Here is a 20,335-nt window from a genome sequence, read left to right as displayed (position 1 = left end):
GAAAGAATATCAAAATAAGTCAGTTCGCAATGTGCCCACAAACACTTATCAATTGTGTCTGGGTTTTACTAAATACTTGCATAGTTATACCATTTTCATTCCAAGTCAGACATTAGAAAATGATTTCAACGGCAACAAAAGTGACACAACGTAAATATTCATCATTGCAGACGTTGAGTGAGCAAAGGTCCCTCCTAAAACTAAAATCCCGCCATTAGTTGAGGAAGATTAGGTTACAACCAAACGTTTCAGAGAGTGGGTGAATTAAGAACTGGCTTTTGTGAGTTCATTGGAGTGAGCCTTCAAAGACTGAGAACAGAGCTTTATGAACGTCGGAAAATGTAGAAATAGTCCATGGGTGTGTACTTCATTTATAGAATACATTTTAAGAATAATATTGTGTAAATATGTATGAACGTTTAAAATGTGTCGTTCATATGAACGTCGTGACCAGCCTCTCGTCCAATGGAAAAAAGCCGCATATTGTGTAATATCCACATTAAACTATTCGTTTTCAGCCATATTCAACCTATATCGTACGCGCCCATATCATAGGAGGGGCTCAGGGAAACTGCCATGACTAGCTGACATTTGTGTCGTCAGGTGTGGCCTTCACTGGTTTGTCTAGGAACACCGAAGACAAGACCAGTATGATATAGGGTTCCAGAAACTTCGATCTGTCGTTAACATTTCAACATGTCAACAAAGACACGTTGTCAGCATTGATTTAAAATATTTTTGCATAAATACCTGGGGCTAAAACTATGATTAAAATCGAATGATCCGAACAAAATATGATATAATCATAAAAACAACCTCGTGGACAAATTCTGGCGTCATCACTGGTGTGAACTGGTGTGAACTGGTGCGAAGTTTCAGCTTCACCAATCCAGTGCTTTCTAATGAGACGCTGATAAACTGTATTTCACAAGTTCAAAGACAAATATGTTTGATGAAAATATCGCCAAACAATGGAACATAGGTGTTCAGCCTCACTACTAACTGCACACATCCCCAATTCCATCACATTTGGAACAAAAGTGGCAGTGTACTGGACATAGGAAGAATGTCCAGTATGTCCATGTTTTATTTGGAACAAAAGTGGCAGTGTACTGGACATAGGAAGAATGTCCAGTGTGTCCATGTTTTATTTGGAACAAAAATGAAATGAGTAATCGTTGTATCAATATGGCTGTTGTCGTTTGCCATGTTCATTGGGGTTTGGTGGCTTCAGGGTTCAGAGTAGCCTTGATTACCTTACCCCCTTATATTTTATAAACGTCCAACTTACAGAAACACATTTGAACCTTACCCACATGTGACCACTTTGCATGAAGATGAACTATACTGCTGTAGTTATTCCCAGGTGCGTGTAATCGGCCTGTGTGCTCTGGGGGTCAGCGCCGAGGTCTTTATACTGTTATTCCACGTGCTTCACATGCTCCCTGCTGCAAACACCGGTTAGTGTTACACCTTCGAGACACGCTCTTGAAAGATCCCCAGCTTATACGAAAAAACCTTTGTTTTGTCCGCACGATTGGTGTAAGCAGGATAAGTCAATTTGAGACCGGTGATTATGGATGTGAAGATAACGGAAATCTAATCTTATTACATGTGTTTTTGTTTCTTGTTGTTTAACGCCACACTCAGCAATATTCCAAACATGGGACAGCGGTCTGAAAATATTCAAGTATGGACCAGACCGTATTCAGTATTTGATATCATGAACATCGATCCACGCATCCAGAATTTGTTTGGTTAAATTATACTTATAAAACATTATAAAAAGGAGCACAGAGACTTACTGCAGTATATAGACATGCCAAATATTATAGACTTGCATGGGCTGTATGGGCTGTATTTGTTTCAGGGTCTGTATGCCAAATTAACACCCATTTGACTCCATCGCAGTTAATATTAGGAAGTATAAGTGTAAGTTTCACTTATGTAACTTCTCATATTAATCAGTTAGAAAGCATTTCACAGAAACAACCTATTCTTTTCAAGTGAACTAACAACATTGTACAAGGGAGTGACACACAAATTGCAATATCAGAGATGAAACGGCCTAAAAAATAACGTTATTTCTCGCAACGCCAATGGTCGTCATTCACTGGCATAGGATCCGTTTTTCAGTCGTGCCATTGAGTGGATTTAACCGTCATCCCTCAACGTTGGAGGTACCTGTTCATGTAAAATCCCGAACAAATAAAATAATGGGAGGGGGTGTACTTAACACGTTATGGTCTAAATCGCCAACAATGAGCGTTTGTTTCAGTCTGACCTGCATTCCACAGATACCTGCAGTCATCAGAGACACCGCGACTCTAGTAGGGGTCCTGATCATAGGTTATATACAACATAAGTACATGACCCGCCGATAGCATCTCGCCCCGTAACGCTACACCCCATCACAATACACGGAAAAATAGCGGGATTCAAATAATCGTCCATCTTGTCCTTATCGCCTCGTTTTGAGGTATCGGTTGAAGCATGTTAACGTCTTTGTAAGATAATTCTATTGAATGGTTTTAAGTGTCGTAATATTACGACCGTGATATTAAAGATTTATTCCCCTGGATTACATTTAATCCTGTTTGATCACCGATACTGTTCATACATTGTGATGGCAAGTATGACGATGTAGGGGTCTGGATTGAATGAATATTAAGATAAGAATTTTGGTGGTAACTGACACGTGCTAAATAGAAAAATAAACACTTTGGACGACAAAACCATTCAGATGTTTTAGATTGAACATATGCACGACATGAGAGGGAGTTTTCAATTCGTCGCGAGATCAGCATGTTCTATAGATAAGGGAACGGTAACGAAAACACGAGGTTGTAGCTGCACCTGGGGAGCATCCCAGCCGCGCGCATCTGTATACTATACCACGAAGATTGTCACATACGACACAGCCACTACTGCAAATGTCCACACGAGGCAGTGAACCCGCCATCACCTGTAATCAGTGGCGTGCAAGATCTGCCTCGTACAGAATACTTGTCCGAGTTCCGCCAGGTATAATGTCTCCATGTATACCATTATACCAGCAATTAATATCGTACAGTCAGCTCGTAATGTGTTTTTACTTACTAGACATAAGCAGCGTTGTGTTGAAAGTTTATCATTCCATGCTATTGCGCCTCACCCTACCGTGTAGAACAGGGAAGAGTCTGAAGGATAGGAAGCTACAATTCAATTCTTTGCTCTGGAATCATTACCATTATGTTTGTATAGTGGTATTCTGGTTAGGTGTTTGTTTGTTTCGTGTTTAACGCCACGCAATTAAGCTATTGAGCGGCATGTAAATAATCGAATCAAGACAATCTAGTGACTGACATTATGATCAACGTCCGAAGTTCTTATATCTAAATATTTTATTACCCATATTGCTTTCAAAGTCCCCCCATGAAAAGAAGGAGGGCGTGGAGATGGTTGCGAGGTAACCAAATAATAATTAATAACTCAATAACGCCACGTTGAACAATATTTCAGTCACTCAGGGCGCTGACTTCAAAATTTGCAGAAACAAAGTTGTATGATAAATACCAATGTCGTTTAGTGCATTGTCGTATCCGTGCTGTCATCCCTTATCATGATAAGGAAAATCATTTACGTGTTCGTCCTTCTTGATAACGCTCTTGCAAGTTGTATGTCGGATGCCGTGGAATCGTTAAGCTAACATTTAGTCTTTGAAGTCTTATATTACGCAATACCCTTCTTGACTCTAAAAATTAAATACAAAATTTCCCGATGCTGATGTGGAATAGAGCTAGCTAGAGCTGGCTGGACATGCTTTTGTATATGTTTCTAGATTGTGTATTTTTTCCCCATTAAATAAATATATTTTTCAGTCATGGTGCAGGACTATGGAATCGTCTGTCGCACCAAATGGCTGACGTTCAACGACGTGTGTAGGAAAACATGCTTTATGTATTGGCCAACTCGAAATACCAAATTCTAAAGTTACGGAAAACATTGAAATATTTAGACAACTTGTAGATAACTCGAACTGTATTTCCGATTTGAACTTCAACAGATAATCACACAATCTGATAGTCCATCATCCAAGAGGAACTTTTACCACATTTTATCTCCGTCTTGGTCAAAAGAATTGCTCTCGTTCGAATATTAGAAAAAAACACTTCCTTAAAGACATAATTTGGAAAAGTCAAATTCGCATTAATGTCAACGATTTCCAAACGTGTTTTTCGTTTCTTAAATTATGTAAATACCGTGGGTGCATGTCGTCCCATAACCCCAATCCTTCCCACTGGGTGATCTGAACTTCCGGGTCAGCAATAGGCAAGTTCAAAGCGGCTTGAGAACACCCAAGTCTGTGAGCCAAGCAAACCGATCATTGATAGCATAAGCAACTACTAACTATGTACAATGGCATAATCAGCCATCTGACACATAACCACTCGATTATCAATAGTCGGATCACGTACGCGGGGTAATGGGAACATGACTGTTTAGCAGCAACACGCTAAACAAACATTTAAACAAGAGATTAAACAAATGCAAACTATCGTTGGTAAGCATTGCCATGCTTCGCGCTTATGCATTACATTCGCATCATGCTAATATTGGTGTAAACTGTGTGAGCTCACATTATCTTTTTTCACTGCGCATTTTATTCTTAAGTTGTTATATACACTGGTTATTAATACAACAGGGGACTAACTACTATGAATCATGGCGTCACTGAATACTTGCGAAAGTTGTTCATTGCGTCAAGTGCTCATTGAAATACTAAGGTGCATGTGCTGATGTAGCCCCGCCCCGCCCCGCCAAATATACACATTTCAGCGCCTGTACATGGTCGCCTTGTGCACTCGGCTAATTTCTACTTACTTTTGCAAAAAGAAATATTCATTTAGGTAAATTTCTAATTTGAGCAATATAAAATCTGTTTATCGTTTCGTGTAAATGTCACATACAAAATACAGGATGACATGAAGTAATTATTTGTCTCATGTGAGAAATGTGTATTTTAGGGAAGATTAGTGTAACCTCTGTAACTTCTCCAAACTGTCCCTCATTCAAGGGGACCAGTCCTGGGTCAGGTGGTGTCAGAAAGGCAGAAGGGATGAAGAAACGCCGACCATAGCTTTATGACGGTTGGGCCAGTTTCAAGTTGTGGCTGAATAGCCAGGTCAAATAGGACGAAGTATTGGTCCTGCTCGACCAAAGAGTAGAAGGGGAGTGGGACGTGAGACGTCTTCAGTAAAAATAATTGTTCGCTTAAGGAAAAGTATGTTTGATTAAAACATTACTTGGAAACGAAATTTTTACAAAAAGTGAATAGCCTCATTCAAAAGTGAATCACATTATCAGTTTACATTTGCAACATAGTTTCCATGGAAACCAAACTGATTTTCAAACTGTGATAAATCGCACAATAAAGAGAGAGAGACTATTTGTCATTCACGACCTTCGGGTCTGATAAACAACAGCACTGGTAGCACATGGTTCCAGTGAAGACATTCGACTACTGAGCAGCCAATCAGCTTGATTTCTTATTCATGTCTGTTACCAGACAACACGTCACAATCGAGGTTGATGATAGGGAATGTATAACAGTTTCGTGACAGAGGGGTGAAGGTCAGGACCCATGTGGATTAAGCAGTCGGCACTGAAAACCTACAGTGGGCTGCCTAACAGACAGCGCCACCAGGTGCGAGGTGAGGAGTTCTACCATGAGGACAGTCTACCTCCACGGAACACCGTACGGACGTCAGGACCACTGGCGCGTCATTGAATGAGTTCAAACAAGCTACTGGTAAAATATCTCAACCAGACGAGACCACAGAATAGTCCATTATAGACGGTGTACAATACTGACTTAGGAATAGTTACACGTGCAAAGGTTTCTGTAGAGTGCACGAGCAAGCTGTGCGAGTGGCTTAACTCCCCTCGCCAACACATAGGACTGTCCCATAAATGAACCTCCTGGTGTCCCCAGTGCAGCATATCTCCATTCTATGAGGATTTTGCTCTACTTGTTTACAGTGTTGTTGTTTTGCGAGTGCCTGCACTGAGTGTCAGCTGGTCTGCTGGTGACGCATAGTCCACCACATAACAGTACAATCTAATGATCAGACTCTCCTCGCCTCGCCTCGCCTCACCTGCAGTACATAGCTGTTCACATATATCGATACATATACGTACGCCTGACACATCAATACATGTTTCCCATTGTATATCTGCAGCCACATGATACACTGTAATTATGCTAACATTGTCATCAACCCGAATAACTCGTACCGTTGGTCAAGATCTTATTATCCGGCGAGGTCAGTGAGTTTTGGGAACAACTTCGAGTAGACGGATGGAAGTTCGTTTAGAATTAACTTGCTCAGGTTAACGCGGAACTCCCGTTTGTACCCCCAATTCGATATTGCCTGTAACATCTAAACTCTAAAGAACATATTCTGCAAAACCTTCGTTGTGAGTGTGTTGATTGCAAACTGGATAAGTCGCATCGACGTCCACCCAGTACCATAGCCCTCATTCGGGGCTGAGATAAGAAACAACATTGAAGGCCTAGACAACACCTTTTTTTTTTTTTCGCCTTTCTTGTCACTAAACCTCTGTGGCCACCCAACGTTTGTAATGCTGTGGGTGGGAGTGACTGTCTACTTATCCTACAGGCACGTGCTCCCATTCTTTTTACGTGTGGTTCCAGGACTACCACCAGTGAAAATGTACCTGGAGACCGGAAACGAAACAAGGAGTTCTCTAACGGCCTCAAGATGTACAATTTGCCTCAAATATATTTGGCCACAAGTGGGTTATGTCATGGGCGGCTTGCGTGGACAACATAGCGCCGCCATGTATCCCCTAGGCTTCACATATATACACGTATCAATACTTACTTAAGTTAAGTACATTCGTCCTGACAAGCCACATGGTTCCCACAAATTATCGTGTACTCTCAATTCCCAAAGTACACATTTCCATGTGTCTATTACCAGTGCAAAGGAAGGCACTTAGCGCCTATTTGCCCATTGCATATGAAAACAATGTCAATCCGCATTTCTCACACACCAGTTAATCACATTGCCAAAGGGCCGTCACCACACCTCATCATTAGTATGCGCTGACGTGGGGCGCTTCCCTATGTACTTCAAGTGTATCACATTCTAAGCTAAATAATATCATAGGTGTTACCAAGTTGATAGTGAGTAGATGTTGGTCGAGCGTGATTCTAGCTGCTCATTGACGTATCTATCTACACAATGTAAAGACCGTTTAAACTAGTTTTGATCAAGACCAAACTAGAGGGATAACTTAATAAGCAACATGCTTTTGTCATTATTGTATTCAATGATAATGCGCGTGTTATAAAATACAAATAGAAATAAAATACACTTAAAATATTGAAGTATCTTATTTCCATGGAGAGTCGACTATAATTGTCACGACGTAGAAACCTGAATGGCAGCATGGCACTACATTCCGGTTATCGGGACTTTTTAACATACAACATCTGTTCCAAGCTCACGAGCTTCACGCCATGGCAGTTCCACAGCCAACTGAGCAGCCATTAATTGTGTTCATTAACCCCCTACAGAACATGTGCCAGTGTTGTTTGTATTCGCGTGGTCGATGTTATTCCATTACATTACATTCTACCAATTTGTGCCTTTGTAATGTATGAACGAGTTTCGGCACAGCATTTCACTGAATCCAGGTACGGAATTAGCTTTGAAGACTGACGTGGAATGGAGTAATGGAGTGATTTTATGTTTACACTGTGTTTACTTATATTTCAACAAAATAAAATTAGCAGAAACGGACACAAAAGCCACGTAGGGAATCGAACCCGGGCTTCCGTTTGGCTGCCACAGTTCTATTACAGACGCCTTACATACATCCATCTGCCTGTTGATCAGGGCACGTGTCCACTGTGCAATAACGACAAATGACAAATGACAAGTTTTATTTAGTATTTAAAGTCTCGTGGCCCATAGTACTTATACAATGGACTGTGCACAACAACATCACTTTAAACAGAACGTAGCAACACTTTTCATGTCTATGTGTAACGTCCCCAGCCCTTCAACATGATTGACATTTAGCGAAAATGATAAGCGGCAAAAGAATTTTCTCGTTGCATAGATATAATAGTATGTTTCAATAAACTTTGTGCAGGTAACTACAAAAAGGACAAACAAGAAGGAAGTGATATTCATCTTCTATGAGCTGCAAATTGCACCTTCTACAAATGTGTGCATTAATATCAACTGAGGGACGGACGAGAACTGAATATTCAACTTGTGTGACAAACAACGACATTTACATATCATTCGGACAAGTTCCTTTCTATGTGTCAGATGTAAGACATAATTTGTCCATGGTAGTACTGTGGATGACGAGGTGCATGTTAATATGTTCATAAACACATCATGATATAGTTAACCGCTTTAGAACACTTAGTATGTTTAATATCCAGTGTAACTACTCAAAGGTTTTAGCCAAAACCTGTTTTTATATTTTACAACGTTGTAGAAAGCTGTTACATTGCTAATGTTGTACAGTTCGTATAATCATTGTATAGATGATACATACTAGTCTATCCCAATTCTACCACTATATTACTGAAATACTGCTAATGTGACGATACAGTTGATCTCACATACTCTCATGATTCCATCAGGACTGGCTTATATATTACAACAATGTTATATGTGCTATAAATACAAGATTCAGTGCATACATGAGGAGAGACTGAATGAAATATCTGTCTTCATGAGATCAGTAGCTGTAATACACTGTCTCAACACGTGATATAAATGTAATGCACAGCTACATCCAAGAACAAGTCGATAGAAGAGCTCCTTTGTGTTGCGTGCATATCGCGACAGAACACGAGATATCTTTGAGCGATGCTGGTGACGTCATGATTTGTGACGCACATCAATAAACGCAATTTCTCTCGTTGACATGAGTGGAGAAGAAATGCTCACTGTAGTTTATGTACGAACAGAACGCAGTCGGTGGTAAATAAAACTCAACTCTGTGCGGTAAGAACAAGATTCATCTATGTTCAAGAGGGATCAAGCATGCAGTCGCCTCGGCCATTGCTTATATCCATATTACAGATATTGACTTATATATCTGCCTCGCTTTATACAAACTCTCATCAAAACAGTAAGACCCCGGTAGGTTGAGAAGACCCGGCATCCAAGTCAACGCATGAAATATGTATGACATTCCGGCACATGATTGTCCGACCGATAGGACATGATTGTCAAGCACTGATGAGCGGAGGGACAAAGAGCGGATAAATATGCCCGTTGTCAAAATTACTGGAGATTGCAGACGTCTTTATATTCATCGGAGTGCATACATCAGAGTGCTACAGGAAGAGTGCCTCGTGTAGTTGTATGGGGCGGGGTCTCCTGATATTCAGAAGAGGGCCCCCAAGGGAGACATTTCCATGCATGCATAAAGATGGAAAGGAGTATTTTATATAGCGTTGATGCACATGCATGTATCATTGCACTTGATATGGTAAATATTGTTAATTGTATTCCGCTGTGTTCCATGTTCACTGTAGCTTTGCTGAGTAGCGGAAAACTTGAACGTAGTTTCGTCTTGATTGAATGTATCATCTGTTCATCGGTTTGTTTGTTTGTTTGTTTGTTTATTGTTTATCGCCACTCTCAGCAATATTCCAGCTATGTGACGGGGGTCTGTAAATAATCAAATCTGGACCAGATAGTCCAGTGATTGACATCATGAGCATCGATCCACGCAATTGGGATGCAATGACATGCATCAACCAAGTCAGCGAACCTGACCACCCGATCCCGTTAGTCGCCTCTAACGACAAGCATAGTCGTCTTTTACGGCAAGCATGGGTTGCTGAAGACTTATTCTACCCTGGATCGTCAGTTTGAATTTCATTGTTCGCCACTGTGCTCGTTGACAGAAACCCGAGCTTGGAACACATGTTTCCCACCTAATGCCCTTGGGAACCCGAGAAGAATAGGTCCTCTCAGCAAATGTCCTTGTTGTACGAGTCGACCAGAATAGATCGGGGGATGAGGTCGGTGACGTGTTGATTGCGTGCCATCATACTCAAACAGCCCAGGACATTGCTCATAGTATCAATCACTGGTATGTTTGGCATTGACTACAATATGTCCAGGCCGTCGTGATATAGATGGAGTAGATGGTGTATTGCTGACTGTGACGCATGGCAACAAACCAAACACATTTATTTACATTCTCATTTAAAAAAGTGCCTTCCAACGCTGTAACAACAACAGATATACGAGGGTTGGTTAAAAAGTTCTAAGCCTGACTAACTTTCAACTATGGGCCATAACAAAGTGAACTAGTCAATGAAGTACATTCTTTGAGTAGTTCATTGCAAGTGTACTTAGTATGTTTAGGCCATTTGTGTATTAGTGACAGCCAGTTGAACGTGATAGGGATCCAAATGGACACAGAAATGGAAAGAACGATGTTTACTTCAGAGAAAAGTACTCCCCAAGAAATTCATGACCGCATGTCACAAGTGTATGGGGATAAGTGCCCGAGCTATTCCACTGTTAAACGTTGGTCAGTTATGTTGAGAGAACAAGCCTTGATGAGGGCCATAGGACTGGACGTCCCTCAACTTCCATCAATGAAGATTCAATCCAGGAGATAGAAATACTTATACTGTTAGATAGACGTATTACCATTGCTGAACTTGAGGAAGACACAGGTCTAAGCAATGGATCCACTGAAACTATTATTCATGAACATTTACAGTTTCTAAATTCTGATGTTAAGGGGAAACGAACTGACATTGCAAGAGAAAATTTAAAGCTAATTAAGGAGGATTTCGTCAAATTCAAAAAGAGATTAGTAGTGGGTGATGAAACATGGGTCTACCATTATGATCCCGAGTCAAAACGTCAATCCATGGAATGGCACCATTCCACTTCTCCGGCACCAAAGAAATTCAAGTCTTCAAGATCAGTGGAGAAAGTTATGGCATTCTGGGATGAAAAGGGTGCGATCCTTGTTGATTACTTAGAAAGTCTGGAGTTCTATCGTTTCATGACAATGCCTCTTCTCACACCTCTCGAGTTGCAAAGGCTGCTGTGCGACAATGTGGGTTCGGAGAGCTTCCGAACTCGCCAGATCTGGCACCAAGTGATTTACACCTGTTACCTAAAAACTGAAAGAACACCTTCGTGGAAAACGACAACGATGACCTCAAAGCTGCCGGGAAAAGGTTTTTCAGCATGGCTTCAGAAAACATCTTCCCAGTTGGAATTGAAAAGCTTTACTATCGATATGAGAAGTATATTAAAAAGTAGAAAGATAATGTTGAAAAATAAAACACTTTCACAATTGTTGGTTTTGTTTGTTAGGCTTAGAACGTTTTGACCAGCCCTCTTAGTATGACTTGAAATGAGACCACGTATACAACATTTCACAGAGAGGCACATTTATCAGTGATCAACGTGGTTAGTCAGGCTTGATGTAAAGACCGTGTAGCAGACGACATCGCCGCCATGTCGTCATACCACGTCAGAAGGTATAATGGATGCCTTGTCTCGGACCGAGTGGTCAGTGAAACTGGGTGACTTTGCATGTGACGTGTTCTGTGTCACGCATGATAGAACGTGACGGCGTGGGTGGTCAGGCCCGACGTGCCGTTACCATAGTCACTTACAAGTATTTCAGTATTTCAGTTACAAGTATATCACGGCATGTCAGCTTGGGAAGAAAGGAGCTGATTTCTTGGTAAAATCCACGAACACGGGCATGGTGCCAACAGACCAAGGATGTGGATGCGACAAAGGCACGACAAAGGGACGCAAACTGCACGGTGAATTGCGCTTTGGGGTCGTTATGCTGTCAACCATTAGTTTACCATGATCACGTACTTACAGTCCGAAGTGTTATAGCTGGAATATTGCTGACTGTCATGTGAAAGAATATGCACTCACTTACTCACACATAAGTCAGTGCGACGTGCAACTATATTACTTGGATATTCATACGCATGTGACAACCTGACCACAACCTAGTTACCCTACATCCTTTAACCAAGGGTGTCCTATGTATTCTGGTGTTGTAGAGAAAGCAACGCCATATATTCGAGAGGCGATATGTATCCAATCTACATACCCAAACTTACAACCCTGCATTCCGAGACTCCGAGATACGCCCTATAGTTGCCTGGTGGAGTATGTGTCTGCTTGGAGGTATGTGACTTGATGGCGTACCCACTGGCCAGTGACATTTGACCACCGCGTACATACAACATGACTGGCCAGAGAGAATTAGTCCAGTGACACACATGTACAACGTGGGTCTTTGAATGTCTGCACCAGGACAAGGTACACAGATAGTGAAATCCTTCGAGAGACCATTAAATCGATAAAGGGTTGTCCGTAGTTCGAGACAAGTTACATCGTTTTAAATTATATATATATATATATAATTTAAAACGATGTAACTATATATATGGAGTTATTGGATATCAACTCAGATATGGAGTTATTGGATATCAACTCAACTGTTTCACTGGCCGATAGCATGAGCATTGGCAGATAGAAAGTGACGACACACAACCAGGTCACACATCGGAAACCCCGAAGGGGATCCCTTATCAAATAAATAGGTATCCAGCCTATATACGCCTGTGTAAATACGTTAACTGTATACACCCTGTGTAAATACGTTAACTGCATAACCCCTGTGTAAATACGTTAACTGTATATACGCCTGTGTAAATACGTTAACTGTATATACGCCTGTGTAAATACGTAAACTGCATAACACCCGTGTAAATACGTTAACTGAATATACTCCTGTGTAAATACGTATACTGCAAATACGCCTCTGTAAAAACGTTAACTGCATATACCCTGTGTAAATACGTAAACTGAATAAACCCTGTGTAAATACGTTAACTGCATAACCCCTGTGTAAATACGTTAACTGTATATACGTCTGTGTAAATACGTTAACTGCAGTAATTAACTGTACACAGATACTTCATTATTCATATTGCCTCCTGTAAGTATATTTCCTTCCTTCCGACAATGGTACTTTCAAACTTTGAACCCCTTCGTGATATTTAGTTCTTTAATCTCTCCTGCTATTTATTTATTTGAAGAGAATTAAAATGACACGTTTTGATCGACAAATCATCAATTCACCAACAGAAAGCTTGACACAAGAACTTCGATTCGTAAAATGAATTCTTTACCCAGGCTTTACCCACTGAGCTAACACGCTGTTGATATGCAAGTCATACGCACTTCAGTGCAGGGATAAACACAAGGGCGCACAGCTCCAAGTGACCCAGTTTAGTAAATGCCTTATCATCTGATTAATTCTGAAGCTGTTCCTCGTTAAATTAAAACAAAGTCATGTTCCGCTGCCTCCCCTGTTCACGTTGAGTCACAGAGGTGTCTGCCATATGGCTTTACTGGTAGAGAAAAACATTCAACACCCAGTTCGCATACGGCCAACTTTACACTCCAGTCTGACTGGTATAATGAATCTGTCCACCTATGCAAGTATGTAAGACAATACCCAATGTTGTTTGTTTGTTTGATGTTTAACGCCGCACTCAGCAATAGTCCAGCTCTATGACGGCAGTCTGTAAATAATCGAGTCTGGACCAGACAATCCAGTGATTGACATCATGATAATCGATCAACTCAATTGTGATACGATGACATGCATCAACCAAGTCAGCTCGCCTGACCACCGGATCCGGTTAGTCGCCACTTACTACAAGCATAGTCGCCTTTTGCGGGAAGCATGGGTTGCTGAAGACCTATTCTACCCCGGACTTTCACGAGTAACAAGACCCAATGATCGTGGTCTGAAGTGCATATTCTTGTGTCTGATGCAGATTCCATGATTATATGCCTTGAATGTGCTGATTGTGACATTAAACGACATTCATTCACTTCACAAAAATACCAACACATGATTTTATGTAGTCCTGCACCATGACCGTGGAATATATTTATTTTATTAAAAAAAATAATCTACAAATGCATACAAAAGCAAATCTAGCCAGCTCAAGCTAGCTCTATTCCACAAATCAGCATAGGGAACTTTTATTTATTTTTAGAGTCAGGAAGGATATTGTGAAATATAAGATTTTAGAGACTAAATGTTAGTCTAGATTTTATGTTGTGCATTGTGGTATAGACAGGGAGGGGCTGCAGGGTGTCCCCTCACGTGATGAACACTAAGGGGCGGTTGCCGTGTCGGTTTGACTGAATGATGAACAGCGTTGTTCAGTGTTCACCGACACACATTAAGATTCCTCCAGGTGTCGTGAGCTGTCGGGGAACAGCAATACATAAGTATAAAGTCATACTTCCGAAAGAAATCCACAAAGCTTTTATTAAATATCCTTTCAGGCAAAGGAGAGACATTGATGTAATCTGATACCGATTGAACGCGTCAGAACATGAAACCGGGAGCTACAAAACTACTAGCAGTCACAACAAGTAATGAATTAAAACTTATGTTATTCTGTAAAGATGCTGAAAACACCCGAGCTCTTATTTTATAACATAAGACACGGGTCCACCTTGGAATGCCAGGCTTTCATATCATCACATTCAACGTATCCTGTATGTTTTAAAAAGCGTTCAATAGCGACATGGGGATCGGCCGGAGAATACTGTTGGTGTGATCCCCATACGAATAATACACTGTATAGGGCTTTTAACAGCGTTTACCGAGACTACAAACACTGATTTATTTGATAACTACACTGTCAAGTAAACTATCAAACATGTGACCTGACACGAGGTCTTTTGGGTCAGTTTGAACTCTGGAAGGTCAAATCCACCAAAGAATCAAACATTTCTCTAACTACACAATTTAAATGTATGACCTGTCAAACTACAAGCGAGACTGTCCATCAGTCTTCATTAAGTTGGAAGATTGATTGAATACGTTCAACTCCAGCAGTGAGACCGGTGACGACAGTTAGGACAAAGAAGCCGCCCACTCCAACAGAAAACATGCTAAACCTGTTCCGTATTAATATACAACCTTGTAGGATCGTGAATACATCTGTGTACACAACACACGCAGACATTCAACAACATATGCACTGATCGGGGATGAATAATCGATGGGACATTAGTTCGAACTAGTTATACTGAAATGTCACATTGAAATGATATTCCACATGAGTAATTTTGGGTTTGTTTTAATATTTGATATATGATAATGTAACCATATGTAGATTATTCCAGTCGGATGACTTTGCTGTTTCTTCTTATCATTAATGAATGTCCAGTTCGTTCGTTAACCTTACGAGGAACCCACACCTACTGAAACTGACTCCACTGTTGCAACCGTCACGGCTGTACAAACGGTACAAACTGTTTATATCAATCAACGAATAGTACACCTTACTGAGTTCAAATAGGCGCCAGTCTAAGTAGTCTGCCTCACAGTCCCTGAACCTGATTATTTTCCGTACCGCTCAGACCTTTCTGTAATGCAAAAGCCCAATATGAAGCAAGTCTAGATTTTCCTCAGGTTCAGGTTCTGAATCTCCCACATCACTCAGGCTCCTTTTCAACATAAATGGAACTATTTGTTTCGATCAAAATTCCATGTTTTAAGAGTCAGATCGTTAGTCTACAGTCTATGTTACACAGGTGTACGTCAATACGCGTTGTTGCGTGAGATCAGCGTCTCATGTTGAGGGCGACAGATGTGTTTAAAACGGAACTGGTTCTACACCTACACTTCTCAGTGCAGCTTGGAAAGCGGTTTAACCAAGTTTAAGTAATGAGTATGTTTCGAACGCACTTGAAAGACTCTTTGCATAGCACTTTATATTTTTTTCTCTCTTAAATCATGATATAAGTTCCTAATTATTCTTACATCATATATTTACTTCGACATATGCCGACGTAACGGTTATTAATATACAAAGTGTTTTTCAAAGTGTTTGCATTACATGTGTCGTAAAATCTCATTTTATGTACCCAATAATCCTACACAATACACAGAAAATAATATAATTTGACATACGGTTATAAAGAACAAAATGTGTATATATTATTGTGGATGCTTTAAAGTGCAAGTGCCCCAGTCCTTCCTGGGTATAGCAGGATACCTGATCCTATACGTGATGCTTAACACTGCAGTGACAGTACCACCGGGAGATGCATCACTCCCGACTATGCAGAGAATGTCCGACCTTGACAAACACCCGAGTCATCACATTTTATTAACTGCCACAGCACAACACCTGCGCCCGGGGAGTGTTACAGTGCAACATGCACATATTGCCTGTAACCTGTAACGCCGATATGTTACGTTATCTATACAGCATTTAAGAACTATATTTTACATACTTGTTTTATTTCCACTGGATACTGGCTCAGCTGAAGCAATTCATAGAACTGACGTCTTAAATACTCCACTGTAGGCCACTTATCACTTCAGAATATCTCAATACCTTCAGTTTAATGTTGTTGTGGTTATCAGATTATCGATACTTCACATACTGAGTTTGTTAAATACAAACAGCATTCTTGACGCTTAAGTGCATGTCTGGAAGAAGGTGAGAGAACAAAAGAACAATGCTCATGGTTAATCTTTGAAAAATATCGGTAAAGTGGCTTTCTGTTGAGTTATTGTTCGCTGGGGAGAAACAACGGGAACACAAGGTCGAGAGAAGCTGTTTCTCAGTACAAGTTGCATATCGAAAACGTTTTAAGTACATGTGTATATAAATTAGGAGTAAATGTATTTTAATGGATTAGAAGGGGAGAGCTAGTACTACTCTGAGGAAAGTGTCTGGCGCTGTCGTTCCAATACATCTAAACTGTGATTATGTTCATGCATTGAACTGATCAGTTAGCCAGTTCATCATGTGCGATAACAGTTCGAAGAAAAAAACTATTTAAAGATCGGGTCAACATTCTCCAGCACATCGGCTTTGTGAACAGATTTGTCGTGTAAAAATACAACTGCTCACAGCAAGATCAGTGCTGTGGCGACCCTGTACGTCATACCTGTCCTAATTTAGAACAAGGATGTTGTTTGAAAATAACACTTCTTTCCCACGCGCGTCTTTGGCAGATGTAGAAACAGTTCGAGGTTTTCGTATTGCCTCAACCTGCCACAAACCTTGTTGTTCCCTTTAAGCATTAGCGATCCAGGTGAATAATTGACTGTCTATACATGTATTTGAAAAGAGTATGACAGGTCTGTCATTGGGAACACGGCATGTCTGTTTGATGGGGCGTGGTTGTGTGTGTGTGTGTGTGTGTGTGTGTGTGTGTGTGTGTGTGTGTGTGTGTGTGTGTGTGTGTGATTCAGACTCACCACCTACCTTGGAATGTGTGAAGTAGCCGAGTACAGTGTTAGCAAGGCCCTGGGAGATAGAACGAATGAAGTTCTCCACCCCTCCCAGACCCATCCGCTCCACCCACATCGACATCGCCCCAGGGGTCCGCCTTGCTTGCTGTCACAAAGGTAGAAGGTATCCCTTTAATCCATCGAAAACACGTCTAATGTAAGCCATGCTTGTCGTCTGCTTGTTACCAGGTGAGGTAACTACGAGTGCTGTCGCCTGCCTGTTTCCCTCCAAGTGTGAGTAGTCCCGACTCGGAGCTGTACCTGAACCTGGGCTAGTTTCACCTTGTTGTGACTACACAGCTGCACTATACAAAACAACGTCAATGTACTATTAATCCGAATAATCGAGTATTACTGTCAAACTCTCCCCCGCAACTGGTTCGTGTCTCCCTCAAGACAACACACTCCAGCCAGGACTGAACTGTGAACTTTCCCACTATATCGCCAGTACATACACTACACCCTTCCTTTTTCAACCAAGCTGAACTCTTCAAGGAATCCCCGAAAACGTAGTTACTATTCGCTCCATATCGTCTGCTGGTGTGTCAGTCAGTCCATCTCTTCAGTCCACAACATACTCCAGAACCGAGAAGTCTCGAAATATCCCTTGAGGCAGAAAGATCATCTATTACTCAGCGTGTCGTCTGCTCCTGTACAGACGTACCTTACCCGCCCTCTCCCTCGCAGTGTAGTGCACACCTCCCTGCACTGCTGCCCCGCTGAATTCACTGAGGGACGATTTGTTTTACTACTATCTGTCTCACTTCATCGCTAACACGCTTCTCTCGAGATGTACATGCGAGCATGTTGAAGCTCATGGTAAGGCTGGTGCACCGACAGGGCTCAACAGATGACGACGCACATTTTAAGTTCAGTGAAGCGTTGCGAATGAAATAAAAACCTTTCGAAACTATCATCTTCATACTTCCCCCTTTCCCCCAGCAATCACTGATATAACGAGTTTACCCTGCCGTGGGATCGATTATCTGTCTGTGTCACGTGACAGGCCTCGTCTGCTCCTGGCAACATATGGACGATACAAAAGTATGTAATACATATTCATTTGTATAAAGTTGTAATAGTTACATTTTCTTCTCACATGTTCATGAATAAGCCCAAACGCTGAGTATATCACACGTGTTTATTGCAGAAACATACTGATACGTTGTATTCCACATGAGATATGATAATTATCTAAAAGATTTATTTGAGGAGAAAATATACCGTGTTGATGCATTTAAAACCCACAACTAACGTATGTATTTTCAGACAAGCAACTCACAATGTTACCACGCATAAAGTAGGGTTTATACATCAGTACATGACGAAACATCTGGCAGACGACTTTTGTCGTATTGGCAGACGACACACAGAACATGTGCGTCTCGTATTACATTGGCACACAACCGCCATGACATGCATCTAGTGCCCTGCTGCAAAGCTGTTACCTGAATCCATGATATGTGTGTGGACGGGTAGGGTTCGACTCAATGTCGTATTAACATGCCTATTTCCAGAAATGAAAATACAACATTTTGGAGAGTAAGATGTTATTCTATGTCGGAAGTCTACACGTCGACTGATACAAGTATGTCAAACACTCCCACTAGTCTTGACATTCTATACAACCCAACCTTTGATGGGGATAATCATTCTATTTAAATACACACTTGACATATTGTAGAATCAGATTTTTGTATCATGGAAAGACAAAAAACAATACCTGTTAAAAGTGGATTACTTTTGGTCGCCAGTATTAAAAAACCCGTTGTAATCTGTTGCATTCAAAGAACAATGACTTTTATACTGCGCTCAACTTGTAGCGATCCACGGCGGACCGGTCAAGAAGGAAGTTGGTTGGTTTGGACCAGACAATCCAGTGATTAATATCAGGAGCATCGATCCACGCAGTTGGGGTCGATGACATGCATCAACCAAGTCAGCGAGCCTGACCACCCGATCCCGTTAGTCGCCTCTTACGACAAGCATAGTCGTCTTTTACGGCAAGCATTGGTTGCTGAAGAACTATTCTACCCCGGAAGGAAGTATGTGTAGGGCTTGCGCCGGCGAGTCACAAATTCAAATCCTACCTTTGCATTTCATATTCACCTGACCTCACCTCACCTCACCAAAACCCAACCCCACCCCACTCGGACTGGGTTATTGAAATCCCACCATGATATAGCCAGAATGATGCTGACTGCAGTGTATGGCAACGTCCATTCCTTCCACTGAAACATCTCATGATAACTGGGAGGTTAGACTGCAATGGGGATGGAATGAACATAGTGACTGCTGAATAATGATAGCCCACGATCTCAACAGGCCAAAACTTATTGTTTTATGTCATGTACCCAATCCGTACGGACCGTTCACAGCTCAGACTATCACTGCAATCGTATGCTCTGTTGTGACAGATGAGGTCGCCTTGATGCAATATGTCAGTTCCTACCCACTGGGTAAACACAGTCTCCACACACACGACTGCAAACTATCTCATTCAAAACACGAGAACTCTCGAAGGTCATGCACGTGCAAAAAGCCCAGCACACGACTCCAGAAATAGACATCCTTTCGAACGATAAGACAAGCCGACCACAGCATACTCTCGGTGCATAGTTCTGTAGCGGGCAGAGACACGCATGGAGACGCTGTTTCGGGCACTTTTTCAATTTGTGGAGATAAGTTACAAATTAATTTACTTCTAGGATAGACAAAAGGTTGACGTTGCCATGGCAACGACATTCTGGTATGACGGTGACACAGATTTACTGTAGCGAGACATGCTATTATGTCCACAGTACTCCCCAACAAGACAGGATGGTTAATGTATCTACCCACGTCTCGTGGTATGACCTAAGCTTTCAGGTCGCTGACCGAGTGTATGAAGTGCGTGTTTGCAGGACATGTTGTAAGGACTGTTATATAACTCACGAAGTCCGGGTGAGAT

The 20,335-nt window shown here is 41.4% G+C and overlaps 1 protein-coding gene across 2 annotated transcripts in view; it reads right to left on the bottom strand.

Annotated features, from left to right (window-relative positions):
* Nucleotides 1-18,317, bottom strand: part of LOC124119209 (puratrophin-1-like) — a 248,489-nt gene extending 230,172 nt beyond the window's left edge. Inside the window, exon 1 of one of the 2 annotated variants that reach the window (XM_048398816.1) lies at nucleotides 17,360-18,317. In XM_048398816.1, coding sequence (XP_048254773.1) covers nucleotides 17,360-17,467 — 108 coding nt within the window. In that variant the 5' untranslated portion in view covers nucleotides 17,468-18,317. The remainder of the gene's footprint in view (nucleotides 1-17,359) is intronic. The other variant, XM_048398817.1, reaches the window with a different exon arrangement.
* Nucleotides 18,318-20,335: the final 2,018 nt, after the last annotated feature.

Source organism: Haliotis rufescens, unplaced genomic scaffold (genome assembly GCF_023055435.1).
Source record: "Haliotis rufescens isolate VD_foot unplaced genomic scaffold, xgHalRufe1.0.p SCAF_19, whole genome shotgun sequence".
Taxonomy (NCBI): domain Eukaryota; kingdom Metazoa; phylum Mollusca; class Gastropoda; order Lepetellida; family Haliotidae; genus Haliotis; species Haliotis rufescens.
Note: the sequence above shows the minus strand (reverse complement) of the source record. Positions and strands in the feature narration are given on the sequence as shown.